Here is a 19,280-nt window from a genome sequence, read left to right as displayed (position 1 = left end):
CTAGGGTTGTGGCTCAACCCTAGTGTGGGTAATTCATGGGTGTTGCCATCTAAGGTTAGGTTGATATTGGGTGTTTGCTATTTGGGTTAATTTTAGGTTTTAATTAAGGATTAGTAGTTGCAAACACTGATTCTAGCTTAGTGGGTTCAACTCTTCTTGAGAAAGAGAGTCTATAACCCCAAAATTGACCCAACAAGGAATTGGGATGGACCCATGAGAAATGGTAGTCCCAATTAACGGGTTAAACCTCGAGAGAGTAATCACCCTACTTGAACCCTAGTTGGTTGGTCTAATTAGCCTACCCAATTGGTCTTGAGAGAGTCAATTGGACAAAATCACTCTCTCTACCGAGAGGTGTGAGAGTGGGTACAATTGTGCAACGGTTATAGCATAAGCCCCAAATATGTCAATTTATCCTTAGTAGCATCTACCCGTTAATTAGCCACCTAGGCAATGCCACGACCCTAGTGCCTTTCTCTATATTAATCACAGCTTAGCAATATTCCCGTAGCATAATTTAGCTTCAATCATTAGTCTTATAATAGTAGTATAAAAATCAAAACCAAATATGTTGGAAGAGACATTAGAAGCACAACCGCAATTCTAGACTGAACAGACATTACAACTCCACTACTAGCTCCCTGTGGAAAATCGATCCCGAACCACTATTCGGGTAAAAGTTGTTGCGACCCACTCTTCCTACTTTAGAGTAGTGTTGAGTCGGCAGCGATCAGTTCCCCGAAGATATCTAAATATATGCTTAATACCATTCCAATGTCTTCTTGTTGGGGAGGAGCTGAAACTTGCTAATAAGCTTACTGCAAAAGCAATATCTGGTCGGGTATTGTTGGCAAGATACATCAGTGACCCAATTGCACTAAGATATGGAGTTTCATCACCAGCGAGCTCTTTATCATTTTCTTGAGGCCGAAATGGATCTTTATTTATATCAAGCGATCTCACAACCATTGGGGTACTCAATGGATGTGCATTATCCATGTAAAATCGCTTTAAAACCTTTTCAGTGTATGTTGATTGATGGACAAAAATTCTATTTGGTGCATGCTCAATTTGTAGGCCAAGATAAAATTTTGTCTTACCAAGATCTTTTATTTCAAATTCTTTCTTCAAACACTCTACAGCCTTTGGAAGCTCTTTAGAAGTGCCAATGATATTCAAGTCATCAACATACACATCTATAATGACAAATTCAGATCCAGACCTCTTAATAAAGACACAAGGGCAAATAGGGTCATTTTTGTACCCTTCCTTTAGCAAATACTCGCTAAGACGATTGTACCACATCCTCCCTGATTGCTTCAATCCGTATAAGAATTTCTGAAGCTTTATTGAACAAGTTTCTCTTGAACTTTTATGTGCTTCAGGAACTTTAAATACTTCAGGGATTTTCATAAAAATTTCATTGTCTAGTGAGCCATATAAGTAGGCTGTGACAATATCCATCAACCGCATATCAAGCTTTTCATGGACTACTAGATTTATTAAATACCTGAAGGTAATTGCATCTACCACAGGAGAATATGTCTCCATATAATCAATGCCAGGCCTTTGCAAAAACCCTTGTGCCACAAGTCGTGCTTTATATCTTACGACTTCACCTTTTTCATTTTGTTTTCGCACAAAAATCCATTTGTACCCCACTGGCTTGACACCTTCAGGTGTTTGGACTATTGGTCCGAAAATTTCATGTTTTTCGAGTGAAGCCAATTTCGCTTGAATTGCGTTTTTCCATTTTGGCCAATCATTTCTCTATCTACATTCATCGACAGATTTTGGCTCAAGATCCTCATCTTGTTGCATTATTTCAACTGTAACATTATATGCAAAATCGTTGTTAACAACAACGTTATTTCAGTTCCACCTTTTTCCCGTAGAGACATAACATATTGAGATCTCTTTATTTTCATCATTTCCAGGTACTAGAACCTCCTGTGAGGTCTTATCAATTACTATGTCTTTATGCTCCTCTTAAGCAATTAATTGCCTCCATGTTATGATCAACTTGATCATTTGCTCCTTTCTTTTTTCGGGGATTCTTATCCTTGGAACCGATTGGTCTACCATGTTTAAGGCATGGCCTAGACTCATTTACATTATCATACTGTCTAGCTGGGACATCAACTCGAATTGGAGCATTTACAACTGGAATATGCGATTTAGTAACCCGTGGAAGGTTAGAAAATGCATCTGGAAATTGATTTGCAACATTTTGCATATAAATGATGTCTTAAACTTCTTGTTCACATTGATTTGTACGAGGATCCAAATGAGATAGAGATAATACATTCCAATCTATCTCTTTTTTCAGCAGTTTATTTTCTCTCCCTAATGTTGGAAAAACTGATTCATCAAAATGACAATCAGCAAATCTGGCTGTAAACAAATCTCCTGTCATAGGTTCCAGATATCTAATATTAGAAGGAGATTCATAACCAACATATACTCCCAACCTTCTTTGGGGACCCATCTTTGTGCGTTGTGGTGGAACAATTGGAACATATACCGCACATCCAAAAATTCTTAGATGGGAAATATTTGGCTCCTGACCAAAAGCCAACTGTAATATGGAGACTTTATGATAACTGGTTGGCCTTATGCGCACAAGTGCTGCTGCATGCAAAATAGCATGTCCCCATACTGAAAGGGGAAGTTTTGTCCTCATTAGCAATGGTCTAGCTATTAGTTGGAGGTGTTTAATCAATGATTCTGCTAGACCATTTTGAGTATGAACATGAGCAACCGGATGCTCAACTTTTATTCCAGCGGCTATACAATAATATGTAAAGGCCTGAGATATAAATTCACCAGCATTATCAAGACGAATTGTCTTAATTGCATAATCTGGAAATTGTGCTCTTAACCTTATTATTTGGGCCAACAATCTCGCAAATGTCATATTACGAGTGATCAATAAGCACACATGTGACCATCTTGTAGATGCGTCTATCAAGACCATAAAATACTTGAATGGTCCACATGGAGGGTGTATAGGCCCACATATATCACCCTGTATACGTTCCAGAAATGTAGGGGATTCAATCCCAACTTTAGCTGCTGATGGTTTAATAACCAATTTTCCTTGAGAACAAGCAGCACAAGAGAATTCCATAAATTGAAGAATCTTCTTGTTCTTCAATGTGTGCCCATTTGAATTCTCTATTATTCTGCGCATCATGTTAGAACCGGGATGGCCCAATCGGTCATGCCAAATGATAAAATTATTAGTAGTAAACCTTTTGTTTACTATGCATTTGATTCAACCACACCAATGTTTGTGTGATACAACCCAGAAGAAAATGCGGGTAATTTTTCGTGCACATATTTTTTTCCTGCTTTTATTGTAGTAATAAAAAGGTGTTCAACCTTTCCTTCGTTTAATGTCTCAACATGGTAGCCATTATGGCGAATAGCTTTGAAACTCAACAAGTTTCTTTGAGACTTACTACAATACAATGCATTATCAATAGCTAATATCGTTCCTCCAGGTAGTAATAAGGCCGCTCTTCCAGAGCCCTCAATTAACTTTGTACTACCAGATATTGTATTAACATAGGCCTTTTTCATAACCAAATAAGAGAAAAAAAAATTTCTCTTAATATTGTGTGAGTTGTAGCACTATCCAAAAGACATAAATCTTCATTACTCATCTTGGATCCAATTGAAGACTGGGTAATTTAGTTTCTTCATTAAAAAAATAAAAATAAAAGTACATCATGAGAAATACGGAAAAACTAACATCACCAACGACAACATAAGACAACTTAAGTACTACTTGAAAATAAAAATAACTTTAAACGAGACAAAAATACTGAAAATAAAAATAACAACATAATTGCATTCCCCAGTAAAATGATCAAACTTTAGTTTTGATCTCCAAAGAAATCTTCAACTTCCAAATGAGTAAGATCATCGAGGTCTTGAAAATCATCATCATTCAAAGCAAGATTTGCCTCGGCATTGTCATCATTTTTTGTTTGAAGGCCCTGCCTCAAAATCATTTTTAAAAGTCAAGTGAGACTCCACTGGGGCATTAGCAGAAGATGCTCCAACATTATTTGCCTTTCTTTTGATGGAGTTCTGATAAAGCCTGACAAAATGCTCAGGTGCACGGCATTCAATTTTCCAATGACCTTTCATGCCACAGCGGTGGCAGTTACCGTTTTTGCCTCTTGAAGGATTGTTTTGAGAATCCATATTGTTCTCTCGTTTGCCATGACCACCACGATGACGACTATTATACCGTCTCTTACCATTGCCATGCCCACGTACATTCATATGGACATGATTATTATTCTGCCTTTTTCCAGACTTATCACGTCTAGCTGCCATATTCGCTTCAGGAAGCGGAGCTGACCCTGTGGGACGGGCTTCATGATTTTTCAGCAAAAGGGTATTATGTTGCTCAGCCACCAGAAGGCATGAGATCAATTCAGAATACTTTTTAAAACCCCTTTCACGGTATTGCTGCTATAATACCATATTTGAGGCATGAAAAGTCGTAAGAGTCTTTTCCAACAAATTCTCATCATTCATAACATCCGCACATAAGTTCAATTGGGAAGTTATTCGAAATACAGCAGAGTTATACTCACTTACGGTCTTACAATCTTGCAAACGTAGGTGCATCCGCTCATATCGAGCCCTTGGCAATACTGTAGCCCTAAGGTGGTCATACCTTTCCTTCAGGCCAGTCCACAATTCAAGTGGATCTTTCACTGTCAAATATTCAACCTTCAAACCTTCATCCAAATGATGACGAAGGAAAATCATGGACTTCGCTTTGTCTTGGTTTGATGCCTCATTACCCTGAGTATTGGTGTTACCAAGACCTTTAGCGGCTAAGTGAATCTCAACATCGAGAACCCATGATAGGTAATTCTTTCCAGAAATGTCAAGTGCCACAAACTCAAGCTTTGACAAATTCGACATAGTGAAAACTATCAAAGAANGTTATTTTTGTACCCTTCCTTTAGCAAATACTCGCTAAGACGATTGTACCACATCCTCCCTGATGTTAACTAGAACAAAAATGTCTTCTAACTTTAACCCATGATAGGTAATTTTTTTCAGAAATATCAAGTGCCACAAACTCAAGCTTTGACAAATGGGACATAGTGAAAACTATCAAAGATGATAAATAATTAGAAATCATTAGGATAATTGCGTAAAGAATCTTAAAAATTGACATAATATTAAATTTGTGATCTATATACACTAAAGTGATAATTCCATAGAAAAGATTACTATTTGTTTCTTCAAATTATTAGTATATCTTTGATGTTAACTAGAACAAAAATGTCTTCTAACTTTAACACAATTTCAAATGTCGTACAACATAAAATAAGTATTCTTCTCTCAATTAATTCTATTAACATGAAAATTAGCAACTTTCACATGACAATCATACAAATAACTTAAAATAAAGAAACATAGAATTCATTATTTTTACACATATCTAGAGATGTGAGAAATTATAAAATTGCATATTAAAGATACTAATCATGAAATTAAAATATACAACGGAGAAAACAAAATGAACAAATATACTTGAACAACGAAATGAGCTCAACTTCGTGCTGATAACGTGTTAAGAAATGTAGCTCAAAGTAACAATATAAAACAAGAAGATAAGTAGAATAAGAGAAGAATAGATAACTTTCTTATTTCATCAAGTGTTCAAGTGTATTCCATCTCACATTTCATGCATCTATTTATACTATTACATATGAAGGTTACAAAATGATTGTCTTACACATGACATTAACAATTGAGATCATGGGGGAAGATCATGGGGAGGGGTTGTGGAGGTGCGGGAGTTACAATCATAATGGTGATGAGTAGTGGGCGGTTATTTACATCATGGGTAAAAGTAGTGGGAGTGGTGGACATCCACATTTACTAAATATTTTATAACACAATTTTGATATAAATGTACTCTACTCCTTAATTAACGAGCTCCGGATATATCATTTTAAAGTTCTTCTTTAATTTCATATTTAAGTCACAACCCTAATTTTCTTTAGGGAAGCGTAAACTTTAATCCCACAATACGAAGGAAAGTGTGTTATTAGAAAACCGTAAGAAAACAGAAATCATAAACCGAACAAAAAAGGAAAATACGGAACAACCCTAATCCCACATTAATAAAGAAATTAAATCGTCTAACTTAACACATATTTAAACCGTATAATAACGAACACAAAACACAAGAAGAAAAAAAACCTTCAATACATTCACAAAATTAAACACGATGAAGCTTTATGGCTTTTGTACAATATTATTGCCAATGGTGACATAATCTCTGCTTTTGTACAATATTATTGCCAATGGTGACATAATCTCTGCCCCTACCACAAGAAAAATCCAAACCTCTCCAGATTTTACCAACCAAAAAAACACATCAAAGGGTAAAACTTGAACTCAGAAATCAGAATCACAAGTTTTGATTATGACAAAAGTTGTTCCATTATGTGTGTTCGTGGCAAGACCATAACGTCGAATGATCATGTCAAGTCGGGAGTTTTTCACACGTTGGAGTTAGAAAAAAACAAAGTGGTGGTCCAAAGTCTGATTTAGCTGTTATTTTAATGAAGGATTGGCTCAGATTTTCTTGATCGGACAAAGTGCAACAATTCATTGTGCAACAATACAAGGTGATAAACTTACTAAAAACAACTCGGGTTCTAATAGGTTTTTCGAGAATGCTTTTTGTTTCATTCAAGAAGCGTATAGATATGGATATTATACAAGTCTCGTATACTTTTGGTGAATAAGAATAATGTGAAGGAGATATTGCACGATAAGATTTCGTATACTTTTGGTGAATAAGAATAATGTGAAGGAGATATTGCACGATAAGATTGTGATGAGTATGATGAAGGATACAAAGAGTGCAATGGATACAAAGAGTGCAATGGACGGTGAATAAGAATAATGTGAAGGAGATATTGCACGATAAGATTGTGATGGGTATGATGAAGGATACAAAGAGTGCAATGGACACAAAGGTGTTGGATGAATTCATGGTACTAAAGATGTGGAATATGTACATGAGTTGATGGCAGTTGAGACCCTTTTAATTACTAAGGAAATCTTGAAAAATGAGGACAATAAGGTGAGACAAAAGTACTTAGTGATGGAAAAATCAATTAAGAAAGCTGGTGGGACAGTAGTCCAATTTAATCAGGACAAAGACTTGCTGAGCTGACAGGAATTGCTGCAATTCTGAGGTTTCCTTTGCCTATGAACTGATTTTGTAATGTACTCCAGTTGTTTTGAATAAATTGAAAGCCAAAGTTCACGTGCAAAACTAAGAACAAAATTGAATATAAATTCAGATTAATCTTACCAATAACCAATGTGCTGAACTGAATCGATAATGCATATATCAGAGTTGCTCCGAAGCTTTATGATAAATTGATATGAAATAACAATCACTTTTACCTTTTAGCTTTTAGCTTTCTTTCTTTTTACCTTCTTTTTGAATTGCAACTAGTAAAAATTAAAATAGAAAAAAGAAAGAAACTAGGTCAAAAGACAATGGTGGTAATGATCTGTGATAAACGTTTTTGACAATGGTTTTTGATTTTCGACAAAGCTTCAGTACTGGCAGTTTTAGAAGCTATAATATAAAGCATGAACATTGAACACTATCATTCGGTAACTATCACAGGCACATGACTTATTTTCAAGAATTAGTGTTTCAATTTCAACTTTCAATACTTTGGTCAAATTATCTGGAAGTAGTTTTCGGAAAATAGCAAATATGCATAGGGCGCATCCCTTGAACAAGGCTAAAAAGGCAGCTAAAACACAGCAGACAATGACTCTCTTAACATATTCTGCCTGTACAATTGGACATGGGTTTACGCATAGCACAGAAATTGAGACATGATGAGCAAAAGGCTTGAAGCCCGGTGGAAAATGTTCGGATAAAACAAGAGTTCAATAAAGAACACAATATCAGTGCATGATAGTCGACAAAGTTTGAGTTTATGCAAAAGCATCTAACAAAATGCAAAGTCCTTCGGCTTCATCATGCCCATACAAGAAAGAGTTTCTATGTCAACTCATGTGCTTGTCATCACAAAATGTTACTGCTGACAACCTAGTTATGTGTAAAGATAGGTTTCTGTTACAAAATCTCTTTACCTGATAAATAACAGATAAACAGCCTACCCCTAACTTCCTATCTATGATGAAATAAGCAACAAGAAAATGTTAGGACTTAAAAATTACAGGGCAGAAGACAGTGGAGTAGCATATGGACTTGAGTCACCGCCACTTCTCCTCTAACTCTTTCCTCTCAGACCAAATCCATGTTACAAAAATTGCTATAACCAAGGCAACTATCGTAATGAGAAGCAATGCATAACTGAAATCTTCAGTAAGAGAGTCATAGGTCCTTGAAGGAGCAAGCCGAGTGAAAAAGAGATCCACTCCATGAGCAAAGACAAGGATGGTTGACTCCAGCTTTGCTGGTACAGTTATTATGTTTCTAAGGCCTTCCACTTTAAGGGCATGCGTGACATAAGCCTGCAGGAGTAACCATCAAAATCAATATGAAGAACCAACATTGATAGTAACGTCCGATGGAAACAAGGATCAAAAAGAACTTCTGAGATGCCTAAATTAGTACATGCAAATCAGCATGTATTTATTATGCAGTTAGGTATACAGAGAAGCTTGAAGGGCCAAAAAAGTTCTTCCAACCAGTATATGTTGGAAAGTAAGATGTAATACATCGAAAATTCTTTCCTACAAATGATATGAGATAGATCTTTCTAGGAATCCCATCTTTCTATCATCATTGGCACATAGACCATCAAAACTTGCTCAGATATCATCAAAGAAAAATCCATGTTCCATTACTGTGAAGGATGTAAATATCTTGATATTTCTTTTACTATAAAAAATGTAAAACGAATCTACGTAACATCACTGTGAATGAGTCTATTACTAGCTTGAATTTTTTTTTCTCATTTGTTGATAAAGTAGCTTGAAATTTCTTTTGCTACAAAAGATGTCAAATGCATGCATATACCACACAAACTAGCAAAGTCTGAATTATTCTAATGAAAGAGCGATTTAATACATTGACCAAGACAATGGTAGGAGTTTTCTTTCCTTTTTATGCTAGAAACATTGTAAGACCTTTTTATTTCTAGCCATGTTTGCTGAGTCATATTAGCTGCAGTACAAGGTGCTCTAGTGATTAGTTAACTTCTTTTCCTTATATACATTGCGTTGTTATACCCTGTGAATTATTATTTATTTAACATAGGAATTCATAAATTTCATTATGATGTGGTGATGTCATAATGATTTAGACTAGTCAAACTGGATGCATTAGTGAATCTGAGAAATGGTCTCTAGACTGTGTCTCATCTGACTTTAGATAAAGTGTCAGCAAGAGGGATGTCCCAAAGAGACTCCAGTCATTCTCGAAGTGCAGCTAGAGTACTCAAAATCAGGTCCCTAATCTAGAAGAACATTCAATATCAATTGTTTGGGCTCAGTTTACACAAGAGGATAATCAGAAAGAATGCACTTCTATCTAGGACTACATGATGAATGGGAATGCCATCTTAACCGAACCATGAGATTGGAAAGCTGGATGATGGTTAGTGAAAATTTGGCCTTTAGCCTTTGATACACTTGGTCAGGTAACACAGTGAAAATGATCGGATTACCCAGAGTAAAACCAAGTGCATATATAGAGACCTAGAGATACAGATTCAACCAACTTATCACTTTAATTGAAGCAAATATGTTGCTTCTTTACCAAGAGCATATACATATGGCATCTTCTCCTTGCCTATCAAATATTGGCCTCAAAGATTTGCAACTTTACTTTGCTCAAGAAAACTCCATCTTTGCCTTGCAAGAAGTTCAGAAAGAAAGTTCTCACCTGTGGCATAATTGGCAATGAGTCGGTAAGAGGTATAATCCCCTCCTCTTTTTCAGCTTGAGTAGGGTTCACTGTTCTTCGAGGATCTAGAAAATGCTTGTCAAGTGCCAAAACCTGAATTATATCAATAGATGGAGCATTAAATGTATATGTAGACAAGGAAACTAAAATCACGGGTCTCCCTGGAAAAGGCTAACAAAAATGTCTCCTTGAAATAGCATTTATAGCATAACAGAGATGCACAGCAATTGAGAAAGTTCAAACTTATCCAAATGAATAATAGTAGAGTTGTTATAGGAAGGCAAAAGTATTTAGACAAACAATTAGTAAATCTAACCTGATCCCCAATTGTACCAATAAGCAGCTGCCTGGAAGTAATGCCTTTTGCTGTTGCAGTCACTGCCATTGTTTTCACAGAATGTGAGAAAAAGTACGATTGAGATTTAGTTATCACTTCAGGACGTGAGTAGGAAGAAAGAGCTGCTGTGAGATTGTGTTTTCCCAACACAAGCTTCAACACATCTTTGTTGTCCTACAGAGAGTTACAAATTTAGATATGGAAAAATGCACGACCAAAGAGAACAAGAAAAATATATTTCAGAAGCAAAATGTACCGCTCGAGACTGATCATAGATCTCAATGACAGACATTTCATATCTATGTGCTCGCAGGTTGAAGTAGTGGTAGACAACCCAATTCTCACTAAAGACCTTCAGAGACAAAGAAATGTGTCACAATGCTCAGTTGATTTGAAAGTAAAGATGGTGAAGATAGTATGCTAACTAATATCTTCACAAGTGCTGATAAATGGAGAGCAAGGCAAACTTACTGCATGGACAGGTCCCTGCGAGCCATGATGAGACATCCGGTGCAGTACACGGCCAGTTACCGTGTCAACAAGATAAACAAACAGCCAGGAATCTTCTGGAATTACTGAGCCAATCTCACTAGTAGATTTGGGTGTAACAGTGGCCACAAACAGAAGATTCTTAGATATATATTTGTAAGACACATCCTGGTCCGATGTTACCTTAGCTTGTGTATGAACCACCTGAAAGAATAACATCAGAGAGTGTATTACAATGTACAAATTCAGCATCAAGAGCTGGATAGGTTAAAGAATGCCTGGTAAGAAACTAGAGCTACATAAGCACGTGATCTTTTTTCTATTATTATTATATGGTTCAATAATACCTACACCTAACGAAGGACCACGATAACTACCTAAAAGTCGCAAAATAAAAACTACGGTGTCAGTATGCACTCAAGATAACTTCCACATTTGTTGTTGCAGAGATCTTTTAATAATTACATTTGGCTGTACTAGTAGCTGTCAAAAACATAACTCCTTTACGTCATTTTTCATGTAAATGGGTGATGAATGGATTCTATTGACCGAGATTTAGACGAGTCAACAGAAAGTGAACTGAAAGTTTAGGCTCCCAAGTTTCCTTGGGAACCAAGCTTATCATCATTGATCATACTATGAAAAGAATTCTTCATCTCCAAGTTAACACACTGGTGCTGCACAAACTATGAAGTATAAGAATTAAGACCCTTCACAATTGCCTGGATTTAACTTCCTCTTCCTCTCTGTCCCCAGAACTGGACTAGATTTCTCAAAGTTAGCAGTTCGTCCTGCCAAGATTAATGAGCCTGAAAATTCTTCATCCCATCCTTTTCTACATCAAAAACTATTATACCATCAGCCTCACATTTTTTTACCTTTCAAGCTTCTAATTTCATACCAAAGAATCCCTGATAGTTTCCCTGCATCTCATCCCTTAAGCAGCGCATCTTCTGATGCTTTATTAGTACTGAAGTTACAAGATCCTCTTCCAATGCAGCAGATAATTGAAGTAAACATCAGATGCAATAGGACCAATAAACACATATGTTATCATCACACCCGTAACTGAAAGAGAGAGGTTGTAGCCAACCGACTAGCATACGCAGATGGTCAGCCCAGGGCCACTAACCAATAAGAACAATGTCATGAGGCACAGATAGCTAAAAGGAGAATACAAAGTAAATTGCAAATATTCATATCAATGAATCAACTCTGTCTCAATCCCAAACGTGTTGGGAAATCACATATAAAATTAGAAATACGTTTTAAAGCAACCAAATCATTACATGATAGCTTAGCTAGTAAATCCAATCTGAAAGATGAAGGGGCATACATTTCACGAAAGGAAAAAAGAGGAAACAGGAAACAGTGTCATGGGATCCATCAATGTCTCCCGTCAGACCCAGTTAAACATTAGAAACATAAAGCAACTTTCGGAACAGTCTCCAATCATAGTAGCCATCAGCAGCAAATATTTTCAATTGATATTAAAAGAATAAAGAAAAACGCAAAAGAATACCTCACTTAGTTTTCTTGTTGAGGTTGCGATGATCCTTTCTGAATCCGAGGGGAATACAACAGACCAAAGGTCACTGGATTCAAAAAAGTAGTCATCACCTATCTCAGATACGCAATTCTTCTTCACCACATGTCCCCTTAAGACATTACTATTTACTTCAACTGAGTACCAATATATGTTTCCCAACTCCTCCTGAAAAATGCTAATTGCCTCGGGAGTTCTGGGATACAGGTGGCCATACCCCTCAGCATCTATTAGCAGGTGCAGGCGCTGCTCGATGGAATCCGTAAACGGCAATGGAATAACTTGTGCAATAGAATGAAGAGGTGCTAGGTAATTAAGCTCCTCGCCTTTGTAAACATCAATAAAAGAGAGAATTCCAGATGCATCTGAATTAAGTCCACAAGTGCCAACCACAAGGACTGATGGGTTCTCATCTAATGCATGATGATGCGGCACCTGCCACTGATGTATATTGAGCCCCCTGGGATTTTCACATGTCACTGATTTACGAAAAGCATTCAGTAAGAGAGACCAAACAATTCGCCCGTCTCCTGTGTGAATAGCAGAAAGTTTTCCTGCTCGCGTAAGTACAATGAGTAGTTTCCTAAACCCATTGTGGTCTCGAGTCATCTTGCTTTTCTCAGCACTTTGTAACCTCAGTCGCTGAATCACTGCTATATCATCAGGGGTGGCAAGCATTAGGGTCCCTTTAAGTTTGAGCAGATGTCCCTTCCAACAAAAGAATGAGATAGAAGAGCACAAAGTCAGGTATAACAAAATAGAAAATCAGTGTCAAAGATATCATCAATTTAAACACACTGCAAGAGAGATCATAGACCATAAGTACCACTTGCATTGTTATGTTTCTATATCAAGGATAATAAGTATAAAAAAGATTCATTATACATCTTGCACAATCTTACGACCTTAAAATTAACAAATAGATGATATAAGATGTTATGACCAACTCATAAGGGAGTTAAACATAAGGCCCAAACCAAAGTCTTGGAAAATAAGGAAGCTAAAGTATCAAGGATCAACATAACATTTTTTTAATTGTTAGGGATCAACATACATTATGTTAAAATAAAAATGATATGTGTGTATTTATATGAAAAATTATGAATCAAAAGCTATGATGCCTTCTATATATGCTTAATTTAGAAACAGTTCTAGCCTTCTAGGAGCCTTGTACCTTGAGCCATTCAAAGAGGCTATGCTCCACTTTTGCGACAGAGACCCCATCCTTCTCTACGGGCAATTCTGAGGTTGTTACATCTATAATAGATGCAAGCCCATCTTCTCTATTCCAAACAATCGCACCCTGTTGCATCAATAGCAGTGAATGGTCTTCCATGACAATCAAAGCCCTAAATCCATATGTTCGGTCTGTTCGGATATAGTTGTTGATGAAAACCTTGTGGACAAGTCCCCTATGTTGATCCACTTTGAAACTTTCTTCCACTAAATGGCTCTTCCAATCATTACCAGTCTTTATTGTGAGATGAATATTCGTACCATCATGCTGAATCAGCCCAAAACCGCTTTGGCCTTCTGAAAAAGGCAAAGAATCACTTACAGCTTCAACGTGAGGAATTGTATCCACCGCCTCCAATCTTCCTTCATTGGTCACTTTGATGAATGACAAAGATTTCCCAATTTTCACAGCAACCATTCCCTCAAGTTTAGAAGGCAATAGCACTGCCGAGCCTGAGATGTGCTGAACAAGATTGGCGATGTCCACCTGCTGAAATTTTATTTCTCCCTCGGTGAAGCTTATAGAGACTAAACTTGACCCAGAAGAGTCCAGCACCACTGCTTTGTCACTTGCGACCAGAGATATATCACCAGAAAATCCACCAGGAAATGACATACTGCAGTGCTTCAGCAGTTCACCATTCCTAACATTGATTATATATGCTTCAAACTGGGACAAATCACCAACTCCTATAGCATAAATTGTCTCACTTCCTTCTGGATGAATCAAATGTTGAATGTCAATGCTGCAATTGGAGGAGCACATAAATGATCAACATTTTTTAAGATTAAACAGGAAGACGGTCTATGAGTTGCAGTAAGTTGTCAAACCTTTTATGTGATAAATCCTTCTTCCAGAGAATGTCACCGTCAATGCTCGAAAGAGAATGCAGGTAACCATTGCCATACACAAGAATCACATCGTCCTTGTCAGCTTTCAAGTTCGTCTGGAAAAAGAAAACAAAAGATTTGTGCATTGTGTTCACTTCTGGCCTTAAGCTAACATGGAAATCACATTTCTTCAAGTATCTTACTTAAAGGTTCTAACACTTTAAATCGTGCCTAACTGCAGCAGTGCAAAGGGTACAATTTTCGATGCTCTATACATGCCAAGAATACTCGTAAGAGGAAAAAATAGAAAAATAAAATTCCGTACTTACTGGAGTCCATAACAATGACCTGGAGGGCTTTGATCCACGAAGGAATGACTCCCACACCATCTGGCCATCAGGAAGGTTCCAAGCTCTTAAGATACTTCCCCCTGATGATAGGGTGATAACATCTGCAAAGAGATAAATGGCCTGGTAACTAGTAGATTTAATTTCGACAATAATTTTCTTTTTAAGTAATACCCAAAAAGATTATTTTGATAACACAATAGAGTGTTGCAACAATTAGCGTAGCCAACAGAATGTTTCATCATTACTACTTATTAAATTCCAACTTAAAAATAGACCCAAAGAAGCTCAGATCAGAATAATCGCGTGATGAAGACAAGAAACTTTCTAAAAGAGAAAACTAAGTTAATAGACACATAGTGAATGTTCAACCACAGTAGAATTTACACTTTCATTTATTAAAATGCTTGTGTCTGTCATGTTCTTATTCTAAAAAGAAAACAGAGCAGAAGGTCCAAATTTCGACTTCCAATATTATCCATTTGACTTGTGCAGAAAGAAAGTGACAGAGTCCTTCTTTTAATCATTTTCCTCAAGCTATTCGCAAATACAATAAAATATATTAGAAAGTGTACTTCTTAATAAAGACTAATAACCAGAAATTATAGCTACTAGGTCTGGCATAAACAATCTGAAAATGTCCTTCCTTCAAGAGTATTTTCCAGGTTAAGGGACTTACTTGACCATAGGAAATAAAGTAATGGTAAGTTATTCAGTGAAAAAGTCTCATCAATCACTGACACTCACATTAGGATTGAGATCTAAAATCAAGTTTACAATAACATCTCCTTTTAAGGGAGGTGATAAATTATGTTGCGAGGACTCTCCAAAATGATGCCGCACCCGTGTCGGATCCTCCAAAAATACACGCACCCGGCAACATTTTTGGAGAGTCCGAGCAACATAGGTGATAAAGGAAGACTTCAGTGTTAGATAGCTAAGTGTAAATACCTAAACCATAAATAGGTACATGTAGCGCAAGTGTTCCACATCGGGAATCAGGTTCTGACATCATATTATATGATTAATCATAGGCCTTCCTCTGCTATTCAAAATTAAGCCCCATGATCAAAGTGTGTATATCTTGGTTATTCTAGAGTTCAGAAGGGATGTCAATAAAGGATGTCACCTGCTACTCACCAAATGTTCATTATGCATTATGTCTGCTATCTTAACCTTTACTTCACACCTTTTTCTTCTTCTAACCATCTTGGTGTCTCTAAAGTTTTACGTGCACCACCTTTTGGACATTCTATTATTACCTCTCTTATACCTCCTCCCACAGAACCACCACTCTTAAACCAAATTATCATTGCCAGCCAACCACCTGAGGCCCAGAGGATTTGCGCCCAGCATCATATCTTTCTTCTCTGCCAACTTGTCCTGTCCATATTCCATGGTGGCAGTTTGAAAAGGTATTCGTTTTACTCGTAATGTTCGCCTATTTATACCTTTCTGAGTTATTGTTTTTTATCATCCGATTACGCATTTGAATCATCTTTGCATTCTATTTCTATTCCTAAGTTTAAAGTAAATCTCTTTCTCATTCAGTTTAATGACATGCTATAGTGAGGATACATCTACTCTACACTCAGGTGCGACTTGAGAACTTGTTCCGTGTTTATCCCAAGTACCCACTGGTGGATATTGTGAGGTGTACACACTTAAGGTTCGTTCAAATGGTTAGATGATACCTTAAGGCATGAATTGACTGATTTCATAACTTGTCTTGTAACAAAAACACTTCCCACATGATACAAAAGGAGAGTTTATAAGTTATAAAACTTTCTATAGCTGCATGTTACATGTAAGTGTGTGCTTGCTCGAGATACAAGAAAACAAGTTTATTCAGCAATTCATATACTATTAAAAATAAAAATCCCAATTATCAACCAATTCATAATAAGTGAAAAATAAAAAGAAAGAGAAAGCAATGCAAAGCTATTACATTTTCCCATGGAGATGTCAATCGCATCAATGGTGTCATTGTCCCCCAAAACATGCCTCCAAACTGCACATAACAAGATATAAAACAAAGTCAAAATATCAAATTTCTTCCACAAGATGCCATTAAATAAACAAAGTACTAACGTAATAAATTTGCATCAAATTGAATATAATTAGCATTGAATTATGTGAACAGAACATAATCAACTCACAAATCTCGCCGTGGCGAAGATCCAGTGAAGCAATGACATTCTCTTCGGTAGATACTACAACACGCTTCCTACCAGCCTTCTGGGTTTGAAAAACTGCGTTTTTCACTTTTCCAATGTATTGTTGATACCTGCATAAATAATTGTTCAACAATTAATCAATCAACTACGCATCAATCTCAAATTAATTACTATTTCCCTTTATTCCAGCTAATTTCATTCTGATACTAAATAATTAGTATTTTACACAAATTAAGCTTCACTAGTTCAACTATCAATGTCGCCAACAAATTCAATCCATATTTATGCAAATTTTAATGTTAAATTTACCAGTCCATGAGGCCAACTTGATCTTCATAAAGAGCGACGACATAATAAGACGAAGAGAATAAGATTAATAGGAGAAGAAAAGCTCTAATCGCCATAGCTAATGGCGACGATTTGTTGAATTTTCACTCTTCGAGTGAGAAATAGATCTGACAAAGTTCATTAAGCAGTATTCTACTGGAAGTGGGCGAAGAGTACCGAGCGCAAAACCGGTTTAAACTTAAACGGGCTACGAAATTACTTTCTTTTGATTTTTTATTGCGAAATTATAAATTTCGTGATAACTTTTTTTGATCATAATCGTAATAACTTCTCTTTTTCTAGCAATAAAAAAAATATTTTATTGTTTAATCGCTGTGAATATCTAATTTTTCCACCACTTTGACATCTCCTAAATTTATTAGTGTTTGTTGTCTTAATTAATTTCTCAAATCGTTGCTCTTTTTTTCATATTTGTGTGCATTTTTTTTCGTATTTTATTTCATAAAACATCAAATATACTTTTATTTGTGTATTTTAGTTTGCAAATTTAAATTATATATACCAAAAAAAACTTTATATTTGTGCATTTTAGGATTCAAATAGATTAAAGTGTAATTAAAGGTTGATGGATTAGGCTAGTGATATTTTTAATGAGAAAATCTCGCTTTATACCAATTAAGTCTAAACTATTTATCTTTTAATACTTAAGATCAAAGAATTTATTTTTCCTACCTGTATGGCCTAAACTATTTACCCGCCTACCCAACCCCCTTTCCTTTTTTATTTTCTCTAAACAAGCAGAGTCTCACTCCGCAGATGTTCCTTTCCCCTTTCAAAAAACATCCATAGCTTAGTCTTTTTAGTGGATGGTGAAAATCCAATACAGACCCATGCATTTACCCTTTTTTTTTATTTATAATTTTCCATATAAATTTTAAAAGATAAGTTTTTCATATTATTTTACATGCGTTTCACTCCAAAATCCTCTTTCTATATTAGTATATTCTTTTTGTGTATTTATTTGTATTTCTGAACCCATGTGTTATTGTGGTTATATACTAAGCTTCCCAGATCTGAATTTTGTGTGTATTTGAATTTTTACCAATGTTGGGCTTGAAACTCTTGAATTTAAAATTTTTATTTTGACGATTTCTTGTTTGATTCAAAGTGGGTATTATTAAATACTGCTTATAGTACGTTCTGGAACTTCATACTGAAATTTGATCTCATTTGGAGCTGATTTGAGGTGATTGAGATTGTATTTTTCCGTTGAAAATCGAAGAAGAACAGAGTTACCCGATAGTATACCGCGATGGTATACAATATACTATAGGACTATATAGTTATACTACAACGGTATACTGTAATAATCGAAGAAGAACACAGTTACACAATAATATACTGCTATAATGTATAATATACTGTAAAAGTATATAGATATACTGCAACAGTATACTGTTATAGTATACAATATATTATAATGTTATACTGTAATAATATGCAATATACTGCAACAGTATGTTGTAATAGTATACAATATACTATAATAGTATACATTGACTGCTATTTGTTGAATCATCTAGGTGCTATTGTGTAAAGCTAAAGTCATGGTTATAACATTATATTGTTATAGTATACAATATAATAAAATAGTATACCGTGACAAATAAGTCATTTTTTTTTTTTTTTAGTTTTTTCAACTATGTCTTTGCAAATGTTTTCTTAAATGATTTTTTTGATGAGTTTCATGAAAATAATATTCATTGTATAAGAAGTAGGTGTCGGAAGACATAACATAGTAATATATCTATTTGGTATATTTATATGTAGTTTTGGTATACTATTGTGACAAGTATTTTATAATAACATTAAATATTAATATGCCATTTTATTATACTAATACACCATTTTATTATAATAATATATAATTTTGGATCCTATGTGTTAGAAATATTTACAGTAATACATATATTTGAAAAAAGGAAAAAAAAAAAGATAAATAAGATATACTACATAGGTTATTTTTTTGATAATTGATATGGAGAAAAAGAAAAATATGAAACAAAGAAGGGAAAAA

The 19,280-nt window shown here is 35.5% G+C and overlaps 2 protein-coding genes across 2 annotated transcripts; both read right to left on the bottom strand.

The window, feature by feature from the left end:
* Positions 1-3,984: 3,984 nt before the first annotated feature.
* LOC109217267 lies at positions 3,985-4,950 on the bottom strand. Its single transcript, XM_019381499.1, has 2 exons — positions 4,618-4,950; positions 3,985-4,488 (listed from the first exon to the last, which is right to left on the bottom strand). The coding sequence occupies exons 1-2, from the start codon at positions 4,948-4,950 to the stop codon at positions 3,985-3,987; spliced, it is 837 nt and encodes a 278-aa protein (XP_019237044.1).
* A 2,997-nt stretch (positions 4,951-7,947) lies between these two features.
* Positions 7,948-17,463, bottom strand: LOC109217269 (ER membrane protein complex subunit 1-like). Its single transcript, XM_019381500.1, has 12 exons — positions 17,225-17,463; positions 16,898-17,025; positions 16,687-16,749; positions 14,721-14,842; positions 14,392-14,507; positions 13,499-14,306; positions 12,301-13,032; positions 10,761-10,982; positions 10,546-10,641; positions 10,269-10,463; positions 9,932-10,045; positions 7,948-8,556 (listed from the first exon to the last, which is right to left on the bottom strand). The coding sequence occupies exons 1-12, from the start codon at positions 17,317-17,319 to the stop codon at positions 8,296-8,298; spliced, it is 2,952 nt and encodes a 983-aa protein (XP_019237045.1). The 5' UTR covers positions 17,320-17,463; the 3' UTR covers positions 7,948-8,295.
* Between the last annotated feature and the right edge of the window lie 1,817 nt (positions 17,464-19,280).

Source organism: Nicotiana attenuata, unplaced genomic scaffold (assembly GCF_001879085.1).
Source record: "Nicotiana attenuata strain UT unplaced genomic scaffold, NIATTr2, whole genome shotgun sequence".
Classification (NCBI taxonomy): Eukaryota; Viridiplantae; Streptophyta; class Magnoliopsida; order Solanales; family Solanaceae; genus Nicotiana; species Nicotiana attenuata.
This window is presented reverse-complemented; position numbering and strand designations above follow the sequence as displayed.

Bases quoted from the DNA above. Each gene is read 5' to 3' on its own strand.
- LOC109217267 (XM_019381499.1), bottom strand. From the start codon at position 4,950: ATGTCGAATTTGTCAAAGCTTGAGTTTGTGGCACTTGACATTTCTGGA. The intron at 4,489-4,617 runs GTAAGTGAGTAT...ATGGTATTATAG, and splicing joins GTTTGCAAGATTGTAAGACC to CAGCAATACCGTGAAAGGGG.
- LOC109217269 (XM_019381500.1), bottom strand. From the start codon at position 17,319: ATGGCGATTAGAGCTTTTCTTCTCCTATTAATCTTATTCTCTTCGTCT. The intron at 14,843-16,686 runs GTAATAGCTTTG...ATCTCTTTGCAG, and splicing joins TGACATCTCCATGGGAAAAT to ATGTTATCACCCTATCATCA. The intron at 8,557-9,931 runs GTGAGAACTTTC...TTACTCCTGCAG, and splicing joins CATTGCCAATTATGCCACAG to GCTTATGTCACGCATGCCCT.